Consider the following 19,996-nt stretch of genomic DNA (forward strand, 5'->3'; position numbering starts at 1 on the left):
AGTGCCAGACGTGGGCACAGCAGCAGGGTCAGGCTGCAGGAACGGGAACCAGGGCTGAGGGAGGCAGTGAAAGTGGGAACCCGAAAGTGAGAGCAGCCCCAGAGCCACGGATGATGCTGGAGAAGGAACTGGGCGGTGCTGAGGGAAAACCAACTCCTCTTCCTCCTCACCCGGATGGATCAGGGATGGGTCACAGTCCATGGGACCGGCTCCCACCCCAGGAGCTGGGGCTGCCTTGGATCTGGGTGGGGGAAGCACTGGGCGCAGCTCAGAGCCGCACGCAGGCAGCAGGGCAGTGCTTGCATTGCGCTGAGGGATGGCTGCACGCAGCGGTGCACGGGGACCATGCGGTGCCGGAGCCACCAGCTCTGACCTCTGCCACACCTGGCAGCAGGCACCGCCGCTGGGACCTTGCTTGGCTCTGCTCGGCTGCGTATTAAAGTTTGAGTGTGATGCAATGTTTGCCTGCTGTTTTATGAGTTTTGGGAAGCAGGGATAGTACTCGGCTTGGGCAGCAAGGGCTGCACGAAGCCGCCCTTGTGCTTGGAGCTGTTGGCAAGAATGGAGATCAGACAGGCGTCTGCAGCAGCGTCCTGGTGCTCGCTGCCTCACTTCATGGCAGCGCGGCTTGGCAGCGGAAGGATGGAGGAGATTGCAGAGCCCCTCTCCCTGTGCAAACCACCAGGTACAGAGCATTCTGCTCATCCAGAAATAGCAACTCACTGTGCTTTGCAGGGCTGCAGGCTCCGGGTGAGCATAGGCAGCCCAAGGCTCAGTGAGGGGGGAGGGTGCAGGAGCATGAGGGGAGCTGGGCTGGGGCTGAACACTGAGTCCCTTGTAGCCTAGGGACAGCGCCAGGCTCAATGCTCCCGCACTGAGCATGCAGCCTGCGTGCCAAGTGGGAGCATGGCACTGCGGGAGCTGCTCTGGCTGTGCAATCTGAAACTGTGGTGTTTTGGAAACCCAAATGGCCACCTCGTGCAGCTGCATGACCCTGCACATACCAGGCTGGGGGCAGCTTTGGGAAGGCAGCGTGGGAGCAGCTGTGTTGGTAGAGGAGCAGGAGCTCTGTGGGGCGGTGTGTGGTTTTCCTGCCTCATTGGAGCTGACGGGGTCATTGCAACAGCAGTCAGGGAGCAGAGGTGCATGGCCCAGCTGCCCAGCAGATGCCCTTTGGGCGCTCTGTGCTCGCAGGCATCACTGCAGCAGAGGGCATGGCGCAGCTGCTGACAGCACCCTGTGCAGCCCAGCACCCAGTGCTGGGAATGTTGAGACCCACGAGGGGCTGTGCTGCTCGGGGGCTGCTGTTCCTGGCATCCTCCTCAGTCTCCTCCACTCCCTGACAGCTCGGCCTGGCACAGAAACTCCTGGGATGAGAGGAGGGCACACGTCGTCCTTCCCCAGCATCCATCACCCCAACTGTCCCACCATGCGGTGCTGTCTGCAGGCCTGTACGGCCACAACAGGGCTGGGGACAGGGGAGGAGCACGGCTATGGGCAGTGTCTGCACCCCAAGGGCACCCCAACCCCTGGTCCCCATCCTAGCTGGGAACCATGTGGGGCCCTGGCTGCTCCAGGAGCTTGATACATGGCCCACGCAGGGTTGCCCTGGCAGGTGGCCACCCATCCCCACAGGGCTGCCCCAACCCTGTCACGCGAGCATCTGCATCCCAAGCAGCTTATCCGCATTTGGAAGCCCCTAATCCGGCCGCATGTTTGACCCAGACACCGTCCCTGCTCCCTCCCCGCTGTGGGGCCAGGGGCTGGAGGGGAGCGACCTCCTTTCAGAGCCACAAACAACCCCACACCCCGCATCCCCCCCGTGCTCCATGGGGCAGGGGGATGAGGCCATCCTCACGGGGATAGCGTTGGGGACCAGGCAGACACCAAGGGAAGAAAAGCCCCCTCCAAGCTGGGGTGTACTATGTGCCCCACAAATCCAAACCCTGAGCTGCAGCAAGTCCTGTCAGATCCCATGCTGCGTGGCTGCTCTGCGTTGACAGAATTGCATTTCCTGCACATCCTCAGATGTGGCCCCGTGCAGCGGCATAGCGTAGGATGCAGTGTGCCCACCGAGGGCCAGGGGATGCGGTGCTGTGGGGCACAGGGCTGGAGCACAGAGCCTCAGCAGACGCCTTCTGCTGCAGAGCAGGTCGCTGCACTTGCCAACTGCGCTGCCAACTGGAGCATTCACAATAGCAACAATTGAGATCAGATTGGCGGCCAATTAACCCTAGTTACTCAAGGGACCAGGCCCTCTGGCTAAACAAGCGCGGAGCAGGTTCAGGCAGGGATGCAGCAGGGCATGTGGGCACACGGAGATAAGAAAGCACTTATCTGCAGGAGTGCGGGAAGGGACGGCGCGTTCCTGACACCCAACGGTTGTGGCAATCCTAGAGTTTGCATATCAGTGAGAAAAATGCTTCTTCTGGGGTTTTCCACCCCATCCTGCAGCTGGGAACTCATGGGGAAGGAGTGGGGCTGCATGAGACTCGGGGTGGAATCTGGGGCTCCATCCCACCAAAGCCCAGAGCTGCACAGTGAAATATGAGTGGGGGTCGTCATAGAACAGTGCCCACCTCAGCACTGAGCCGAGAGCAGAGCAGGCAGCACACAAGCAATAAGGGCATCTCCAGCGCCTCAGAGAGCCCAGAGGGGATTGGGGGATTTACTGAGCATGACCTGCATGAAAAATCCCCTGCTAATCCTGATGCAGCAATAATCTCTCCCTCTGGGCCTCACCCGAGATCAAACTCCGCATTCGTTCCACTGCTGCATCCACCTCTCTGCTTCACCAAGGGCTGCAGGTGGTAGGAATACAAGTCCCATTGCAGCTCTGTCACCGTCTGCTCCTGGCACAGAGGTGGTGGTACTACCATCCCCAGGTCCCTACCCCGGTGGTCCCACAACCCAGACCCCATGTTGGATGAGGGACCGGGCTGATGGAGGAGGGCAGCTGCTCCCCCACACCAGGTCACAGAGGAGCATGGCTCTGTGCCCCCAAGCAGGGCTCAGAGGGGACAGCAGGGGGGCTGTGGGTAGGCTCAGTGCCCTGGGGTCACAGGGGGCTCCAATACTGCTGGGTCTCTCCCCATCCTGCTCCTGCAGTGCACAATCCCACTCTTATAAAGCCTGGGCAGCTGCAATGAGCCCGCACTAGGGCTGAGCTTGGTCTGCAGCCCACGCAGCATTTGGTGCAGCAGCACTGGGTGCCGGCTCCAGCACATCCCCACGAGAGGGCAGGGCAGGCCCACGCTGCAGCCATAGCCCTGCACGTCCCCGAGGCAGCCACCCCTGCAGCCAGCCCTGGGGACACAAAGAGGTGCAGTGTGGGACGTCCCCTCCGCCCAGAGCCCCCCCCTTCAGAGCACAGCACCCATCCCGGGACGGGCCCAGCTGGAGCCCTAGGCTGGCTGCCATCACCTCGTCCCCAGCGCGTGCCTCAGAGGGTCCCCGTCAGTGGCCTCCCACGCTGGTACTGGAGGTTTCCTTGACGCAAGCAGAGCAGACCCAGGCGCCGCTTTTGCCCCGCGCTGGCGCACGCTGGGACCCCGCACTTGCAGCTGCCCACGCGTACCGGCAAACCACGGCGCTCGGAGGGGTCGGTTCCCAGAGCCGAGGGAGATGCACGGGAGACAGCGTTGCTTCAGAGCCTTTATTTTGGAGAAAGTTAAAGCCTGTAGATACAGCAATAAAATATACAAAAAAACTAAAAATTTTTACAGTATTGAATGTGGCCCAGGTGCTCCATTGATGGCAGCTGGAGGCAGCGACATGCCAGCACAGGGAAAAGCAACAGGCCTCGCTCCCCCTGAGCTCCTACCAACTGCGGAGGGCCGCTGTCCTGTGCCCATGGGCAGCCCCGAGACCCCCGCCCTGCCCCCACACCGTGTCCGGTGCTGCCCAGGGGCAGCAGTCCCCTCCTCATGGTGAGTGGGCACAGGGGGATGCTGTCTTTGGCACTGCCCCTGGCTCCCTGCACAGCTGACAGACCTGGAGCAATGCAGCTCGCAGGCGTGGGAGGGCTGTGTGTGCATCCCGGTGTCGTTTCTGGGCAGAAAAGCCAGAGCCACGCAGTGAAGATGCTGGACAGGGCCCCCCTGCACCACAGCATCGCCATGGGTACGGACAACGGAGCATCAACAGCCAGAGCACCAACACCATCGCAGCCCTGTGCTGGTGCCCACAAGTTTCTCTGCTGGTGTTACCCAGAGCTGCTGGGTCCCAGAGGCTGCCCCATGCTGCCCCATGGCCCTACCTTACTGCAAGGAGCATCCTGCTGCTCTGGGGAAGCAGGCGACCCTCACACTGCCCCTCCCTCCCATTTTTGCTCAGGAATGGAACCAAAGCCCACGCCTGGTGGAAAGGGCAGGAAGGCCCCCTACACTCGGATAAATACAGAACCACCGTGAGTCAGCACAGCTCCCAACCTTCCCTGACCTCCAGAGCAAGGAGCCTTGCCACCTGCAGCACCCACGCATCCATGGCTGCTGCTGGCCCCCAGCAGATTCCTCTCCCTTTGCCCATCCTTCTCTCTTCAATCCTTGCCACCTCCTAACTTAGCAGTGACAGCCAACCTCCAACAAAGTGCCACACAAAGCCCCTGAGACGCTGCAAACCCACTGCCTGGGACATCACAAACTGCATCAGAGAGCCCAGTCATCCACTGCTCCCCAGCTCTGAAAGGTCTCACACTGCACAGGGAAGTGCAGTTGTGCTCCTGTCATGAGTCTGGCCAAGTGGCCAGCCAAGGTCAGGAGCAGCCTCCTGGTCCTAAAAAGGAACCAAGATGCAGACGCTGCATGCTCACAAGCACACAATGCTGCTGGGACACTTCCCTGCCCTTCCCCAGGGCACTGCAGCACAGGGAAAGCAGCGGTGCCCAGGGCTGCTGGATCTGCTCCTGTCTCTGCCCAGAGCAGGAAGGCAGCAGTAAGCATCAAAACTCCCTGCTCCTGGCAGAGCACAGCAAAGCCCTCTGCTCACCCTCGGGCTCTTCCACCCTGCAGCACAGAGCCACTCGCTGCCCCTCCAGGCCACAAGCAGGGCGAGGGGAAGGAACAGAGATGAGATCCCTCTGCAGGTTCTCAGGGCTGCTGGGGAGCTGCTGCACAGCACAGATCACCCACAGGGAGACTGGGTCTGCTGCTGCCCTCTCAGATCCAGGCTCATGGGACTGTGGGCTTCCAGACACCGGCAGTCAAGAAAGCAGCTTTCAACAGCAGGCAGGAGCTGCAGAAGCATTTGTAAAGACTGAGGCTGCAATCAGAGGCTAATAGGCACTTGAATGAGCAAAACAATAATATAAAACTGTTATGGAAGGAAATAGAAAAAGGTTCAACCCCCTTCCCCCAGAGAGGCGAACAGCACCGCAGCGGTGACGTGTCTGTTCGTTTGGGTAAAACAAGGAATCAGTGGCAAGGATCACAGCCCCCAGCTCCTCCCGAGAAAAGGCCCAGAGCAAATGTGACCGAGAACAATTCGGAGCCACGCAGGTCCTGCGGGCGCCAGCACAGCACATCACATCGGTGAAGATGCACACTCCTGGGTCAGCTCCATGTCGAAGGTCAGCGACTCTGTGCGAAACGCAGGTGGGAGTTACAGGGGCTGCACCCTGACCCATGGGTTCCCGCTATCACCAGGACACCCTTGGGTGCTGGGTCCCACCAGACTCACCAAACTGGCCTCCTGCGTTGGCCTCTGCTCCCTCACTACTGTTGCCAAACTGCATGAGTGAGTCCAGGGTGCGTGGGGACATGGGCAGGTCGATGGTGTTGCTGAAGGAGGTGCTGTCAGAGGGAGGGAAGAGCATCAGGGCCTGGCCAGAGCAGACACCTCCTGCCCCTCCAGCGGGCCCCAGGGCACAGTGCAGCCGGCTGGGAGCTCTCTGGAAGGCAAAGGGGCCCTGGAGGGGAGAGCAGCCCAGCAGTGTGGGCAGCACACCGCCACCTGGCTCAGCTCCACTGCAGTCTCCCCCTGTGCAGACCAGGAGCCTCATGACACCCAGACAAAGCAGCTGTGGCACGGCTGAGCATGTGAAAGTTCCCCTGAGCTTACAGATATCTCCAGGAACACTTACGGGGTGACACAGATGAACTTGGTCTTTAGATATGGAGCAGCACCTGAATGAGAGAGCAGCCTGGTCACCAGCTGCAGGAGGAGGAACCCTGCTCCCCTCCTCACAGAAGGGCACAGCCCTGCAGACAGCCCTTGTGCACTGCCCACACCCACAGGGTCTCCAGGCCATGCTATGACCAACATGGGATCCCCTAACAGATGCAGTTTTCCACCAGGGTGCTGTCCCTGCAGGCAGGAGCTGTGCAGGGACACAGAAAATCAACGACTACCTGAGTCAGTAGCTTCTGAGTGTTCCTGGCTCTCAGAGCGACAGTACTTCCCAAATGCCTCCTCCTTTGGGATGTCCGGGTACAGATACACCAGGGGAGACACCAGAATGTTGGTGGCATCCATGATTTTGTAGCCCATGATGATTTCCGCAAATGACATGCTGTTCAGCTGCTGTTTGGTGTAAGGTTCCACAGACTGGATCTGAGTCTTTCCTGTATGAGAAGACTTTAGACACAGGGCAAGACACCCGCATTCCTAGGGCAAATGCAGGGACTTTACTCAAGCTCCCCGGGAGGGGCACAGAAGGGACAGAGTCACCTGGGGCTGTGCTCAACCTCACAAGACACCCAGCAGAGTACATGGCAGGACAGACCTGCTTCAGTGCACATGGGCAGGGGTACTCAGGATGCAGGGACCAGCAAAAGGTGCCCAGCCTCAAAGACTTAACCAGGGACAGGGGACATCAGGACAAGGACAAATATCTCATCAGGGGGATGAAGCCATGGTCCAAATCCCACTTTGGAGCCAGGAATGCTGGCTGAGCAAAACAGCACACCCAGGGCAGCGGTGAAGAGCAACATACCACTGATGTCCTTCTCCACCCACGTGAAGGTGATGCCACCCTCCTTGCTGCTCTCGCTGAAGCGCAGCAGGAAGGTTCCCGGAGGCTTGGTGCTCAGGATGGCTCGCTCCCGCTCCTTGCTGATGAACCCCATGATGTACCTGGGCACAGGGAGCAAGGCCGGGTCAGGACATGGGGGCAGGTATTCCAGAGCATGAATTCTGACAGTTCTCTGCACACTGACAGGCGGCAGCAGGGCCTGGGCTGGCCACTGCAGAACCACCAATGTTTTGGGGATTGTCTGGAGAGTCCCAAGTGTTTTCACTCTGAACCAACCAACAGTGCCTGGATAGAAAAAGCATTCCAGGATTGCTCAGCTACACATGGGACAAGGTACCGCCTCCACCAGGACAGGACTCATGGGTCCCCAACCAAGGGTCATCAGATTGACAACAGCTGAGGCTCACCCTTCATTCCACAGCGCCAGGATATATTTTTTCACCAAGTCAATGATGTTGTCTAGCCAGACCCAGAACGAGAAGCCTTTGCCAGCCATGTTCTCCTGAGGAAGAGAGTAGAGGGGCTGTGAATACAGCTTGGGTGAAGAACAGCCAAGGGGAGGCACTCAGGGGAAGAGAGAGAATTATACCTTGCAGAACTTGGCCCAGGTGATCTGACAACCAGAGTAGTTCACACCTGGCCCTGGCAGAAAACAGGACTGTCAACACGTGGATATGACTGTTCCTCCAAAGATACAGTCTTCAGGGAGCAGCCCCAGGTTTGTGGTGTTTGGAGGAAAATCAAGCCACTAAAAATGACAGCTTCCTTCCCAAATACTGCAATCTCACTATGGCATTGCATTTACAAGTGGGGATCTGCCACCAGGGGTGGTAGGAACAGGCAGGACACCGATGCTGGGTTACCTAGAAGTTTTTCTGCCAGAGTTGTCAGCTGCTCGATGCTGAGACCACGCTTTGTGGTAGAGGAGAACTGCCAGCTCAGCACCTCTGCCACCTGGTCCCACGTCCCAATGGGTGGCTTAGTGAAGAAGTTCACGTTCTGTGCAAGAGAGAACAAAGCCCTGAGCAGAAAAGGGGGGCCAGGTTCTGTTCCAGCCCTGCTGACAGGCCTGAGCAGTTCTTCTGCTTGTCTGCCAGGATACCTGGCCCAAAGCATGCTTCACTCCTTTGCCAACCACCCCATGGCTCCAGCCCATACCTTGGGGTTGTTGGTCAGCATGTTGTACCACAGGATGGATGCCCAGGCATTAGGCATCTGGCAGATATTTGAGATGACTACCACAGGCAGTGAGTGGGTCTGCAAAGATAGGACATGACTGAGGTCTGGGACTTGTCACCAAATCCTGCACTGCCCCACAGGACAGCAGCCCCCAGCAAGGGTATCCCTCTACGTTCTCTGTGCCATGAAGGCCCTAGGAAGGGTGCAGCAACACAGCAGTGGCTGATTCCATCTCTGGCCAAAGCCTCCCCCATCCTGCAGCTCTCTCCACTGCAACCCACAACCTGAGCTCCACGCTCTCTCCCAGTGAGCTCCCCAGCCTGGAAGGGCAGTCATATCCAGCACAGAGCAGGATGCAACTCAGGCAGGCCCATGCACAGCAGATCTGCCTCCCAGAACTGCTCCTCTGTTGCAAGGCACAGCCCCAAGCAGCAGAGCAGCTAATCCCCAGCTCACCTCCAGGTCAATCTTCAGCCCCTGGTGGTACACTTCTGTCTCAAAGGTGATGAGATGCAGCTCCTCGGTCACAATCAGTGAGGCCTGGGGGTGGAACAGGACTCAGTGAGCCCACAGCAGACACCTGCCCTCAACCTGACACAGCACTCTCAGGTCTGGGCAGGGAGAGCTGAGCTGGCAGCTGTCATGTGTCAGAGGGTGCCATGGCCACTCCATGAGAGCAATTCCTGCTTCCCACCGTGGCTTAGCTGCCTGGTGGGGAACAAGACACCCAGACTGCTACGGGTGCCCTGCGTACAGCTGCCAGTAAAGGGCTCTCCCAGCCAGGGTCCCCTCCCCAGCACTTACATCGCAGTTGGCTCTGCCTCCATTACCACACCTCTGTTCCCGCAGTGTCTGCGAAGGGAAGGAACACGCTAAAGCAACACCATGATGGCACATTGCCTCGGTAGGAGCAGTCTGAGGCCTCGTGGTACCTACCAGGTGCTTGAACTCTGCTGAAAGGCTGCCATTATTTGACTCCTCCATGTTCATGACCTTGGTGTTCGTCCCCAGGATGTTAAACTTCCGGGACCTAAGAAGAGACAAGATGCAGCACGGCTGACAGCCTCTCAGAGTGGATGTGCAGTAAAACATTTGCCAACATTAAAAGCAGAAGTGAAAAAAAAAAAAAAAGGAAAGAAAAAGAAACCATTGCACTTACCCCCGAAGTGCTGCAACGTCACCAGAGTCCCTAGGAAAGGGAAGAGAAAAAACAGTCACAGCCATGGCTGTATGCGTGGGGATTGCTACACTACAACATCAAGTCCCATGAGCCCCTTCAACCTATGAATGAATTCTGGGGACCCACCACCACCCTGCACTCTCTCCTTCAGGATCACGCTGGCCCTCAGTGCAGGGATGCAGCCCCACTCAGGGGCAGCAGGAGCAAGTCTGACTGCAGTAACTGCACCTAGCACCTCCAGAATCAGCGCAGGACTCACTTGTCAATGCAGACTTTGATTTTCAGCTGATAGTTCAGCTCTGGAAACTTCACCAACAATCTGCAAAGTCAGCAGACAGAGTGTGAGCACAAGCATCCCAAACATGTGAACAACTTGAGATAAACACAGCACCCGGCACAGATCACAGAAGAGCTGGGTGGACAGCAGTGCTGCACGCATCCTCCAGCAGGCAGCATTGTTCACACCACAAAACCCACCAGGACACAGCACAGTCCAACTCCTTTGGCACGTGGCACATCACCCTGAACCTATGGTTCCCCCCAGCCCCACAGGGAAGGCTTGTTTTGACCAATGACTGCCCACACCAAGCAGACTGCTCTGAACCATCTGCGTTTCCTCTGCCAAGGAGGCAACCAGGGCACAGCTGGGAGATGGTGATGAAGCTGCAGGCGGAGCCTGGTGTCAGAGCAGCAGATTTCTGCAGAAGCTGGTGAGGGACACAGGCCAGAACACAGGCCTCTGGCCAGGAACACGTTGAGACTTCCGGTCGCCTGCCCCCACAGTGGGATTTACCGGAACCCCAGCTGTCTCCAGGAATACAATAGAGCCCCAGCCAACAATCATCATCCCTGCACTGAGTCACCCAAGCTGCACTCCAGCAGGGCCAGCCTGCAGGGAGCCATTCCCTCCCAGCACCAGCACTCCCTGGGCAAACTGAAGGCTGCATGTGAACCAGCATCTCCTTGGAGACAGATGCTGCATTCGCCCTGCATGGTTTCCTTCCTTGTGCAGAGGAATCACAGGGGCCAGCAACCCACCTGACTTTGGTGGTGAACTGCACACCAGTTTTGATGACCAGGGGCCGGTCAGGATGCATGGGCATGCAGGGCTGCCTTTCCACAACAAAAGCACTGTAGGAGAAGACAAAAGAAATGCAGTCAAACCTCAGCCCCATTCCAGCACACAGTGCTCACACCTTCATGCATTGCCTGTGACCAAGGAACAGCCCACAGCTCCCTCTGAGCCCTCGGCACCTTTTCATCAGGTTCCTGAACAGCTCCACAATCCGCTCCTCCAGCATTGGCCGGTGTTGGACAATTGGGTCACCCTTGTACGACACCTTCTGCTGCAGCTCTTCCAGCTTCTTGATCTGCTGCCGGGTCTGCAGCTGTGATTCGGCAAGAGAAGTTATCCTAGGGGAGCAGGAAGAACCAGCATTAGCTCTAGCTGCCAAGTCCTGCACAGGCCCAGCCCACAGATCCCTATTCTACCCTCACTTGTGCAAGAGAAGACAATCGCTGTACCAAACCAGCAGAGAACAGAACATGTCTGTAGCTCCCAGCTCAGTGCATTTTTCTGGTCCACACATTACAAAAGAAACCTGCATGCACTGAAGTTCTGCAGTCATACCAGCCAAGGGCTCAGAAACAGCCAAGCAAGCCATGTAAGGTAACAGCCTTACGATCTCACAAACCTGGAGCTAATGAATCCAGCATTACTGTCCACTATCAAGCATAAGTATGGCTACTGGATTACATTTATACTTGCAGGCATCAGTGGCCATTTTGCAAGGATGTTGCCAAAGGCAGAGAGCTCATTTTTGCTGCAGGTGTTTGAACACTGCTTCTCCAGAGACTGATGCAATCTTACCAGTTCTCAAGCCGGTCTAAGCAGATATTTGGTGGGCCACCAATGCAGGCAATTTGTTGCCGTCTCTTCCAGTCTGCCAACTCCTCATCTGCCAGCATCTTCTGCACATACTCCATGGCTGACAGCAGTCCTGCCAGCTCGCTCACAATACTCTGCCAAACCAGAAAGCAGGACCTTCAGCACTCTGACTCCCTCCAAGATCCACAAGAAATGGAGTTGCCCACTGCTGTATTGCCAGTGCTACTCTCATAATTCTAGCCATGCATGACTATCAAATCCATATCCCAGAATAAGAGCACACCAAAACCTCAGAGGGATCTGGAGGGCCAGTGGCATGACATACCCTTCGCATCTGGTCCAGTGCCGTGAGCATCTGTTCCAGCTGCTGCATTTTCTGACGTGTCACTGACTGATTGTTTCCATTCAGATCCTGCATGTCTGTGCAAAGAGGACACAAAGCTTCAGCCAAGCAAATGTACTCCTCCTACCCTCCCAAACATCACATAGAAGACTGCAAAGTTGACTACAAAGGAGCAGGCGTTCTAGAAAGCTGTCAATAGTTAAGCAGTGATCTCACACAGCCTCTGCCAGCACTGCCTTCAAGCACCTTTCTGGCATTTCTGCATACACAGCAGCACTATCACCTTCACATGCCAATCTCCTTTCACAGGCAAAGCTCTGGTTCAGCTCCCCTCCAGGCCCCGTCAGCTTGTTTTTTGTTTCTGCCACTTTCTACAATTGCCATGCAAATGTCCTAAGACTAACCCACCCTTCAAGCTCGGAGAGGAGGCACTGGGAGGGCTGGAACACACCCTCCAGCATGTTTCCTTGCAGGAACACACTTTGGCTTGCCAGATGTTAATGAACTTTATTACCTCCTTGGCTTTTCAAAGTCTTGTAGTTAAAATCAAAGTCATCCTGGAGATTCTCCACCACTTTCATCTTCTGCTCCAGATCCTGCAAGGCAAGAGATGGGATTTGTTCAAAGTACTACATCAGCACAGTGCTCCTAGAGATACCAGGGAAAGAAGGTGCCTAGGCAGCACACTTACCTGCACCCTCTTCCTTACATCCTGCAGATGCTGCTCCAGCATCTGCTGCTTTTCTGTCACTACAGCTGCTGTTGGATGTGTCGCCTGTCCCCCTTGCTGTAGAGGGGACATGGAGGGCATTAGAACAGGGCTGCAACTCCAGGACAGTCCCTTCCCAGCCTGAGGACGTTCTGCAGAAAGTCTTAAACCCTTTACTAAAAAAAGAAACTCAGCACAGAGCACCCAGGATGCATCCTAGAGAGCTGAGGGTCAGTTGCCCTTCACTGCAGCTTGACCACCCTTCTGAACTACCACTGCTGAAAGAAACAAGCAAGAAGCTTCAGACCAGAGCTTCCTGACAGCACCAAGTACTGCACAGAGGTGCTGGGTGTGCTGAAGGACAGCAGCCCCAGGACACCTGAGTCACTTACCTGGGCAGCGGTGGCAGCTGTCTGGAGGAGCCGTGACTCTTCCCACAGGCAGCGAGCCACGATGCGGGCTATTTCCATCGGCTTCTCCAAATATCTGCTCTGTAAAACATTGTAAAGTCCTCAGGGTTAGCCTTCAAACTATAATTGCTGGGATCTCCACGTGCTTTAGGACTGCGGTCTGTGAGCTGTGACAAGGAGGCCACTGCACTTCAGAAACAGAATGGTCACCTCCCACCTCACCTGCAGGAATTGCTTGATGCGCCGCAGGTTGTGCTGGTACAAGACGTTGGATTCCTGCAGGAAGCGGCTGTACTGCTGGTCGATCTCCCCCAGTAGGTTGTGGAACACCAGTGTGGCGTGTGACTCCTTGTTGGCAGCGTATGCCCTGCACAAGGAGAGGGCAGAGTCCTGGTGCCCAGCCCAGGAAAGGCACAGGGCAGCGCTGCGGGAAGGGCAGCTCCATGCACACCCACTGCCCCCCACGCAGTCCAGCACCCCAGTGACTGCCTAACCTACACCAGGACGCAGCCACAGCAGGCCTTGCTTCCGCAAGGGCAGGGAGACAGAGGTGCTTCAGATGCTGGAAGACAGCATGCGTGAGCACCTCAATTTCAACCTTCTTTAGAACAGAGGTTGACATAAACCCTGACACCTCTGCTGTGGATTTCCCCTTTCTCCTCATCTGAGGTCTGACACCAAACACACAGACTCCCACTCCATCTCAGACTGCACACATCTCAAGGAGGAAGAGTGGCCCCTCCACTCAGAGAAGTCGGCAGAGTTCCTCCAGAGCTCCCTGGCACCTGCCACTACCCCCAGCTGGGGGTCCCAAGCACAGTCCATCTGCCAGAGTTTGGCAGTGCCTTACCAGTCCTGGCTCTCAATCCATGGGGCCAGGAACTGCCGCAGCTCCATGGGGAAGCTGTCGCTGTAGAGCTGGTGGAGCTGCTCCAGGTACCGCGTGTCGAGCTGCTGCAGCTGGTTCCACTGCGCCATGCTGGCCGGCTCCGGAACCCTGTAGGGACAAGCAGGTCAGCACAGCACCCCTGAACCTGCAGGCAGCCCTCCTGCACGGCCCATGGCTTGGCTCAGGCTGACCCTTGGAAGGGCTACAAGGCAGCAGCGCACTGAGCTGTGCCTGCGGGGCTGAGCTCTGCACTGATCCAGCAGTGAGAGGGCTGTCGGCCTGCCCTCACCACCTGATGCTCAGCATGCAGCAAGGCAGAATCACAGCCAACTCCAATTCTCCTGCATTAACGATCCGGGGCAGGAAGTCATGGATCTGTCTCAGCAAGGAACACAGAGTAATACAGCCACTTGCTTTGGGAGATGCACTTCCCTCTATTCTGAGCACAAGAAAGGTTTTCTGCTCACCCCACCAGCTGAGGTCAGACACCAGCAGGGCTCAGGCTCTGCTCACAGCCACCATTGCCTGCTAGGACACGCAGGTCACCAGCAGCGCAGCCCTCACTGCAGCATGACCCAGTTCCCTGCAGCCCCCAGTTCGCCATGAGTCCTGGGATGATGCTGATCTCCAGCTCCCAGCCAAGCTGCGGTGTGGAGAGCCTCCCACAACAAGTGGCTGCCAGCTCCCAGCTCAGCGCTGCTGTCATCACTGTCACCTGTGCTGAGAGGAGGTGGAATTGTAGACCCAAAGCACACTGCCAGGGAGACACTAAGGGCACGAGTCGGTGCATGTTTGCAAGGCAGGAGGGAAAAGTGGTGCTCACACCATGGCGTTCACACCCAGGCACCAGCACAGCACGGGAGCCCTGCAGCAAACATGGCGGGCAGCAGACAGGTCAACGTGCACCCGCTCAGGGCTCCGGGCTGGAAATCCAGCCAGACGCAAGCACCAGGGCAAGTTCCACTACACTGCCCCAGCTGGGAGCTGAGGAACGCCCAGATCCTGACTCATTCTCCTTTCAAAGTTAATCCAAAACATCTGAGAGCAGAGCAGTGTGCCCCGCTGCTGAGCTCTGGCCTCTCCCATTCCTGTGCGGGATTTCAGGGCCGTGCAAACCCGCAGAATGGTTACAAACACACACAGGCATAAAGCCTCACTACGGTTTCCCTGGAAAGAAAAACATTTCCCAAGCACCTGGCTTCAGCAAAACTTTCTCCTGGAGAGGCACCATTTCCCAGAGCTTTCCTACCTTCGTGCCGGGGGGAAGCGAAGGAGGCTTGGGCATGCAGGTCACAGCAACAGGGCCGAGGCTTTGATCTGGTGCCAGTCCCTTCCGCACGCCCTGCAGCCAGCCCGCACGCAGCCCTGCGCCTGCTCCCGAGGGCAGGGAAGGAGCTGCAGAGCTTACAGTAAGTGCGGAAGGCGGAGACTGCCAGGAAGCAACAGAAACGAGGAAGGAGCAATTTTCAAGTTAGTGGCTCGTGCATCAATAGAAATCAAACTCTGCCTAATGAGGGGACAGCAAGCTGTGCAGGAAGCACAGGCACAAAGCACCATTGAGCCCCACCAGGGGCTCACTTCCCCCAGAAAGTGGTTTGCTTTTTGCAGAGACAACCCCAACAAGTGACACGTCAGCGGGGCGGCGCAGGGCTGGCACGCCGCCGAGGGCCGGCACTAGAGCCTGTCCCAAAGGCAGCGGTGGTGTGCGCTGAGCAGGAGGGAGATGTGGGGGCAGCGGGGCTGGGGAGCAGTGCCCACCCCTGTGCTCGCAGGGGTCAAGTGGGAGGAAGCCGGTGCCACTTCCTGAGACTGCGTTTAGTCCCCTCCTGCAAAGCAGGGCACTCTGCCCATGGGCTCCAGGACGGGCTGGGAACAGGGAAGGCAGGGCACTGGGCCCAGCGAGAAAATCCGCTCATGCGGCCACTGCTCCACGCACAGTCAGGCTCCTGCTCATGACCCCAGGCTGCCGGAGCTCAAAGAGCATTTGGACACTGCTATCAGACGTAGGGTTTGGACTCGGGTGGTGCTGTATGGAGCCCAGGGTTGGACGCACTGATCCTCTGGGTTCCTCCCAGCTCAGGATGTCCTGTTCCATGATTCCATGAAGCCAGCCTTGCCCAGGCACGCAGCAGCATCAGGCAGGAGCTCCAAGCCCACTAGGGCTGTGCTACAGGCACGTTCCTGGCAACACAGAACAGGGGACACGAGGGCCCCGACTGCTGCTGCCCAGCCACGGCCCTGTGCCCCAGGTCCCCCCTCAGAGCAGCAGCACAGCACAGAGAGCCAGGCTCAATCAGCAGGTTCTCAAGGTGTCTCTGATTTCTACCACCCAGTGTTTCCAGCATTACTGAATGTTGTGCTTTTCTGGAGTTGGTTGTATGGGACCCTTTCTCCATCTTTGTGGATGTTTTTTCTCAGAGGAGAAAAAGGGGAATCAGCCTCCCCATGAGACGAGGGGAGGTGACAGACACTGGCACCTGGTAAGGAGTTAAGCTGCTTTTTAGAGCTTTGTGGCATTGCACAGCCCAGATGACAGAAGCAGCACCCACAAGACATTAACCTTGAACCACAGCCTCTGGTGCAATCTTTAGAGAAGACCACGTGAACAAAGCCTGGCTTTAACAGAGCAGCAGGTGAAAGGGAGGAGGAGAAACAGGAGCCTGTGAAGAGACAGACGCTCTGTCAGACTTGAGGGAAGACCCAGCTCTGTTTGACACCTATGTGACCCCAGGACTTCTCCTTTTTGCACCAAGACAGGCTGGGCCCTTCGCTGCACTCCATGTCTGCTTACTAGGCACGGCACCAAAGTCCCTGCTCTGCAGTGGGCTCAGCTCCTCATTGGCTGCTTGTGGGGCTGCAGCAGCATGGGGATCACTCGCAGGGTGCTCACACTCCTTTTAGAGGGGTGCTAGAGGCTGTCAGCACAGTGTGAAGCATGTGGTGCTGCTTCTGAGGGTGAGGGGGAAATGAAGCAACAAATGCACAGCCAAGAGCTGAGAATCCACAAGCCACCAACATCCGGAGCTCCCGCCCTGCACTTCCCCGATCCAAGTAGATCTTCCACGAGTAAAGCCCTGTTCCAGGTCTCGCTGGGCTGTGTTTGAACCCAAACCTGCACAGCACCAAAGGTGAAATCCAAGCCCCCACCAGCTGCAGTGCAGGGCAGGAGGCAGCCACATCTTCCCTGTGCGCAGCCCAGGAAGCAGCTGCCCTGCGGAGTGGTGAGACACACTCATCCCTGAAAAACAGAACTTGCCCGAAACGAAACATGAGCTGCTCAGTTTCATCCCACTGCAGGCATCTCCTCACAGTGCAGGCACCCAAAGGAGCAAAGGAAGTGGCTGCAGAACACATGCACGAGTACAATAAGAGGCACTGCAGAGGACTCGCACTGCGTGGGAGCAAAGCAGCAGCCTGTGGGGATGCTCGCTGCCATGAGCTATGCTCTCTGCTTGCCAGACCATGAGGTCCCTTTCAGTCCTCGTCTCCAGGGATGTCGGCACAGATACAGCACATTGCACAGCGTTTTTACAGCCTCCACCTCCATAGGCGCCTGACCTGACAAAGTCTCCCCATGCTGCCACAGGAAGAGGGCTGGAAGCAGCCTCCAGACACAATTTGCTGAAACATGGGCTCTTGCCAAGTGAGACAGCTCTGCTGCAGCAGCTGATGGAGGCTGCCAACCCATCAGAGAGTCACAGGAGGATGTGGAAAGGCAGAGAACGTCTGGGAGCAGCAAGGAGGCAGGAAGCAGCCAGAAGGGCTGGAGAGGAGGATTTTCCCCCTTCAGCACAGCACTTACTGCCTGCTCCTCCCGGCGGTGCCCAAGGCACTGACTGCTCTTGAGGAAAAGGAGTCCTGTGACCCCCAACCACCAGAGTCACCTGCATTATGAAAGCTTCCACACTGTCAGCCCAAAATCCGACGCAGGATCCCTCTGCAGCCCATCCTGCTGTGGGGAAGCTCCCTGGGGTAGGTTTAAAAATCTGAGGGCTGAACCCTTCCAATTCCAGCAGGTTTGCTGCCTCTGTGGTTTGCCTCTTCTCTCACTGCTGGAGCTGAGCCAAATAGCGACTGATGTGACCAGGGCTGAGCACGGCATGACGCAAGCGCTGAGGTAAACAAGCTGTACAGAGCTCAGAGAAGAGCAGCTAAAAGTAGCCCGAGAGCTAAAGTTCATCTTTCTTTAGCTCCCCTGCAAGGGCACAGCACTCAGAGCCGGAGCTGGGCAGCGTCACCACAGCTCCACACACTCCAACAGCTGCCTTGAGCAGTGCTGCTGTTGTGGGAAACAGGCCCACGATGGCCTCTGTGTGGCTGTGATGTATCTGAGCACATCTCCCTGCGCCCCAACTTCCAGGGGCTTCACCAACAGTAGTGGTGCTCCAAAGAAGAGTGAACAGAGGGGAAACACTGGAGAGCCCCCTGAGAACACGGCATCCCCGCTTGGACAGGGCTCAGGTGCCCACAGCATGGCACCACTGTGATAACAGCAACCCCCCCAGCATGCTCCTGCCCCTGACACCACCACCAGCACTCCAGCTCTCAAAGGAATGGCATGGCTGCTCCGGCACACAGTGCAGGGGCACTGCTCAATGCCCCCTCAGGCCCACACAGCCAGCAGCAGGCTGATGAAAAACCGTTCTACCAGAAAGCAGCTAACTGCACTGGACAAAGACAAGAATTTTGAGGCGGCTATTTTGAGAACTTGGCTCTACTTCTCTGGAGTGCATTCAAAGTCAGCCCTGGAGGTAGAAAAACAAAGAGGTGATGTAGAGATTTGAGGAAAGAAAGCAAGATGATGGTGTCTGGCAGGGGAGGCTCTGGGCAGCCTCACAACCACAGCACAGATCTCTCCAGGCAAATTGCACTGCAGCTGGCAGCTCCCAGGGCAGCTTCGGAGCTCCTGGCTCCACCCTGACACACAGCACCTTCCACCTGCTCACAGCCACGGCGGAGGCAGACGGTGCCTGGTGCGAACACCTGTCCTCTGCCACCGTGACACCAGCAGCTCTGGCATATCCCCGGGAAGCAGAACAGCCTCCGATGGAGACTGCCTGCGATAGCAACTGAGCATAGAATACTCTTGGCCAGCTACTGTAATGTGCAACCCCAAGCTGCACCCATGCCCCGTGGATGTAGACGGGCTCTTCTGGAGAGGTGGCCTGAGCTCTTGTCACAGGGCCCAGGCCTCTGTGTGCCCTCTGGCAGGCAGCGTGTAGCCCAGCAGCACTGCGCTCCTACTCATCAGGACCGCAGGGCTCTGCTCCACACTCGTGGGGACAAGCACCAAACCAAAGCCAGACCCAGGGAAAAGGCCTCAGGGAGGACACCACTGTGCAATGCTAAACAGAGGAGTAAAGCCGCAGCCCTGTGCTCACAGCTCTGTGACAGCACAACAAGTTCCTTAAATTTCAGTCCAAAGCCCAGGTACGGGGCACTCTGCCAGGGTCGGTCACTCCAGCAGCACATAGCCGCACATTGCCCGCCCCAGATCTGTGCTGGGGCGCTCCCAGCTCCGTGGCCTGGACCCCCTCTGGGGAACTCCCAGCACAGCTCGGCCCCGCGGCACACAGCACCGCGCTGGGTTCCAAGCAGCTCCAGCACAGAGCTGCCGTCTGCTCAGGGACGGCACCGGTGGTTTGAAAGGAATTCACTCTGAGCTCATTGGAAGCCAAGGGAAGGACACAACCCCACCTGCAGCTGTAGGAGCACAGCATTACCTTAATTACCTCAAAGGACAGCTCGGGAGCACGGGGAGCCTGCCCCGGCTGCCGGCTCACCCTGCGCGCAGCGCACACCGCAACTGTGCCCGCACCGCGACAGCGGGAGCGCGGTGGCGGGGTCCGGGAGTATCCCCACGGCACCGCCGGCCGCAGGGCAGCCCCGGAGCACCCGGCGTTCGCGCGCAGCTCGGGGCCTCCACGGACCTCCCCGCCCGCGGGGTCCGGCACACAGCTCCGGGCTGAGGCCCAGCGCGCCCCGCCGCCCGGCCCCGCTCCCCCCGGTTCCTCCAAGTCCCGTCCCCCTCGCGCTCTGTGCCCCTGGTTCCCCACGTTTCCCCCGAGGGCGCGCTCACCGGCGGTCCCGGGCGGGGCGGGGCGGCGACTCCCAGTGCCGGCGACGAGCGCGCTCCGGACGCTGCCCGACTGCGGGACCCGCAGCCCCGGCCCCGTTCCCCCGCTCGTCACGCGGAGCGCAGCCAATGGCGGCGCGGCATTCCCTCTGCCTCGAGAGGGACGGACCCTGAGAGCCAATCAGCGCGGCCGTCACGAGGCTGCGTCACGGCTCGCGACGGCGCCGAGGGGGGGCGCTACCCCGTGCCGGCTGTTCCCGGATGGCGCCTCCTCCCCGCCGCAGGGCGGCGCTGGGCAGGGGGCGGTGCGGGGGGAGGCGGCGACTGCCGGGAACGGCCGTGCGGGAAACCC

General features: G+C 58.0%; 1 protein-coding gene across 3 annotated transcripts; it reads right to left on the bottom strand.

Annotated features, from left to right (window-relative positions):
• Positions 3,642–19,804, bottom strand: STAT3 (signal transducer and activator of transcription 3). Of its 3 annotated transcripts, none has more exons than XM_021378068.1 (24): positions 19,648–19,804; positions 13,530–13,676; positions 12,902–13,046; positions 12,662–12,760; positions 12,252–12,347; positions 12,075–12,156; positions 11,543–11,637; positions 11,200–11,351; positions 10,584–10,742; positions 10,368–10,460; positions 9,589–9,648; positions 9,309–9,338; positions 9,086–9,179; positions 8,954–9,001; positions 8,606–8,689; positions 8,129–8,227; positions 7,834–7,969; positions 7,560–7,612; positions 7,378–7,472; positions 6,932–7,071; positions 6,348–6,560; positions 6,080–6,122; positions 5,677–5,789; positions 3,642–5,576 (listed from the first exon to the last, which is right to left on the bottom strand). In XM_021378068.1, exons 2-24 carry the CDS (start codon positions 13,655–13,657, stop codon positions 5,521–5,523), a joined length of 2,313 nt encoding a protein of 770 aa, XP_021233743.1. In that variant the 5' UTR covers positions 13,658–13,676; positions 19,648–19,804; the 3' UTR covers positions 3,642–5,520. The 3 variants fall into 3 exon arrangements, with proteins under 3 accessions (XP_021233743.1, XP_021233741.1, XP_021233742.1); XM_021378066.1 differs by having other exon boundaries at positions 6,345–6,560; XM_021378067.1 differs by lacking the exon at positions 19,648–19,804 and adding an exon at positions 14,818–19,142 and having other exon boundaries at positions 6,345–6,560.

Source organism: Numida meleagris, chromosome 26, assembly GCF_002078875.1.
Source record: "Numida meleagris isolate 19003 breed g44 Domestic line chromosome 26, NumMel1.0, whole genome shotgun sequence".
Lineage (NCBI taxonomy): Eukaryota > Metazoa > Chordata > Aves > Galliformes > Numididae > Numida > Numida meleagris.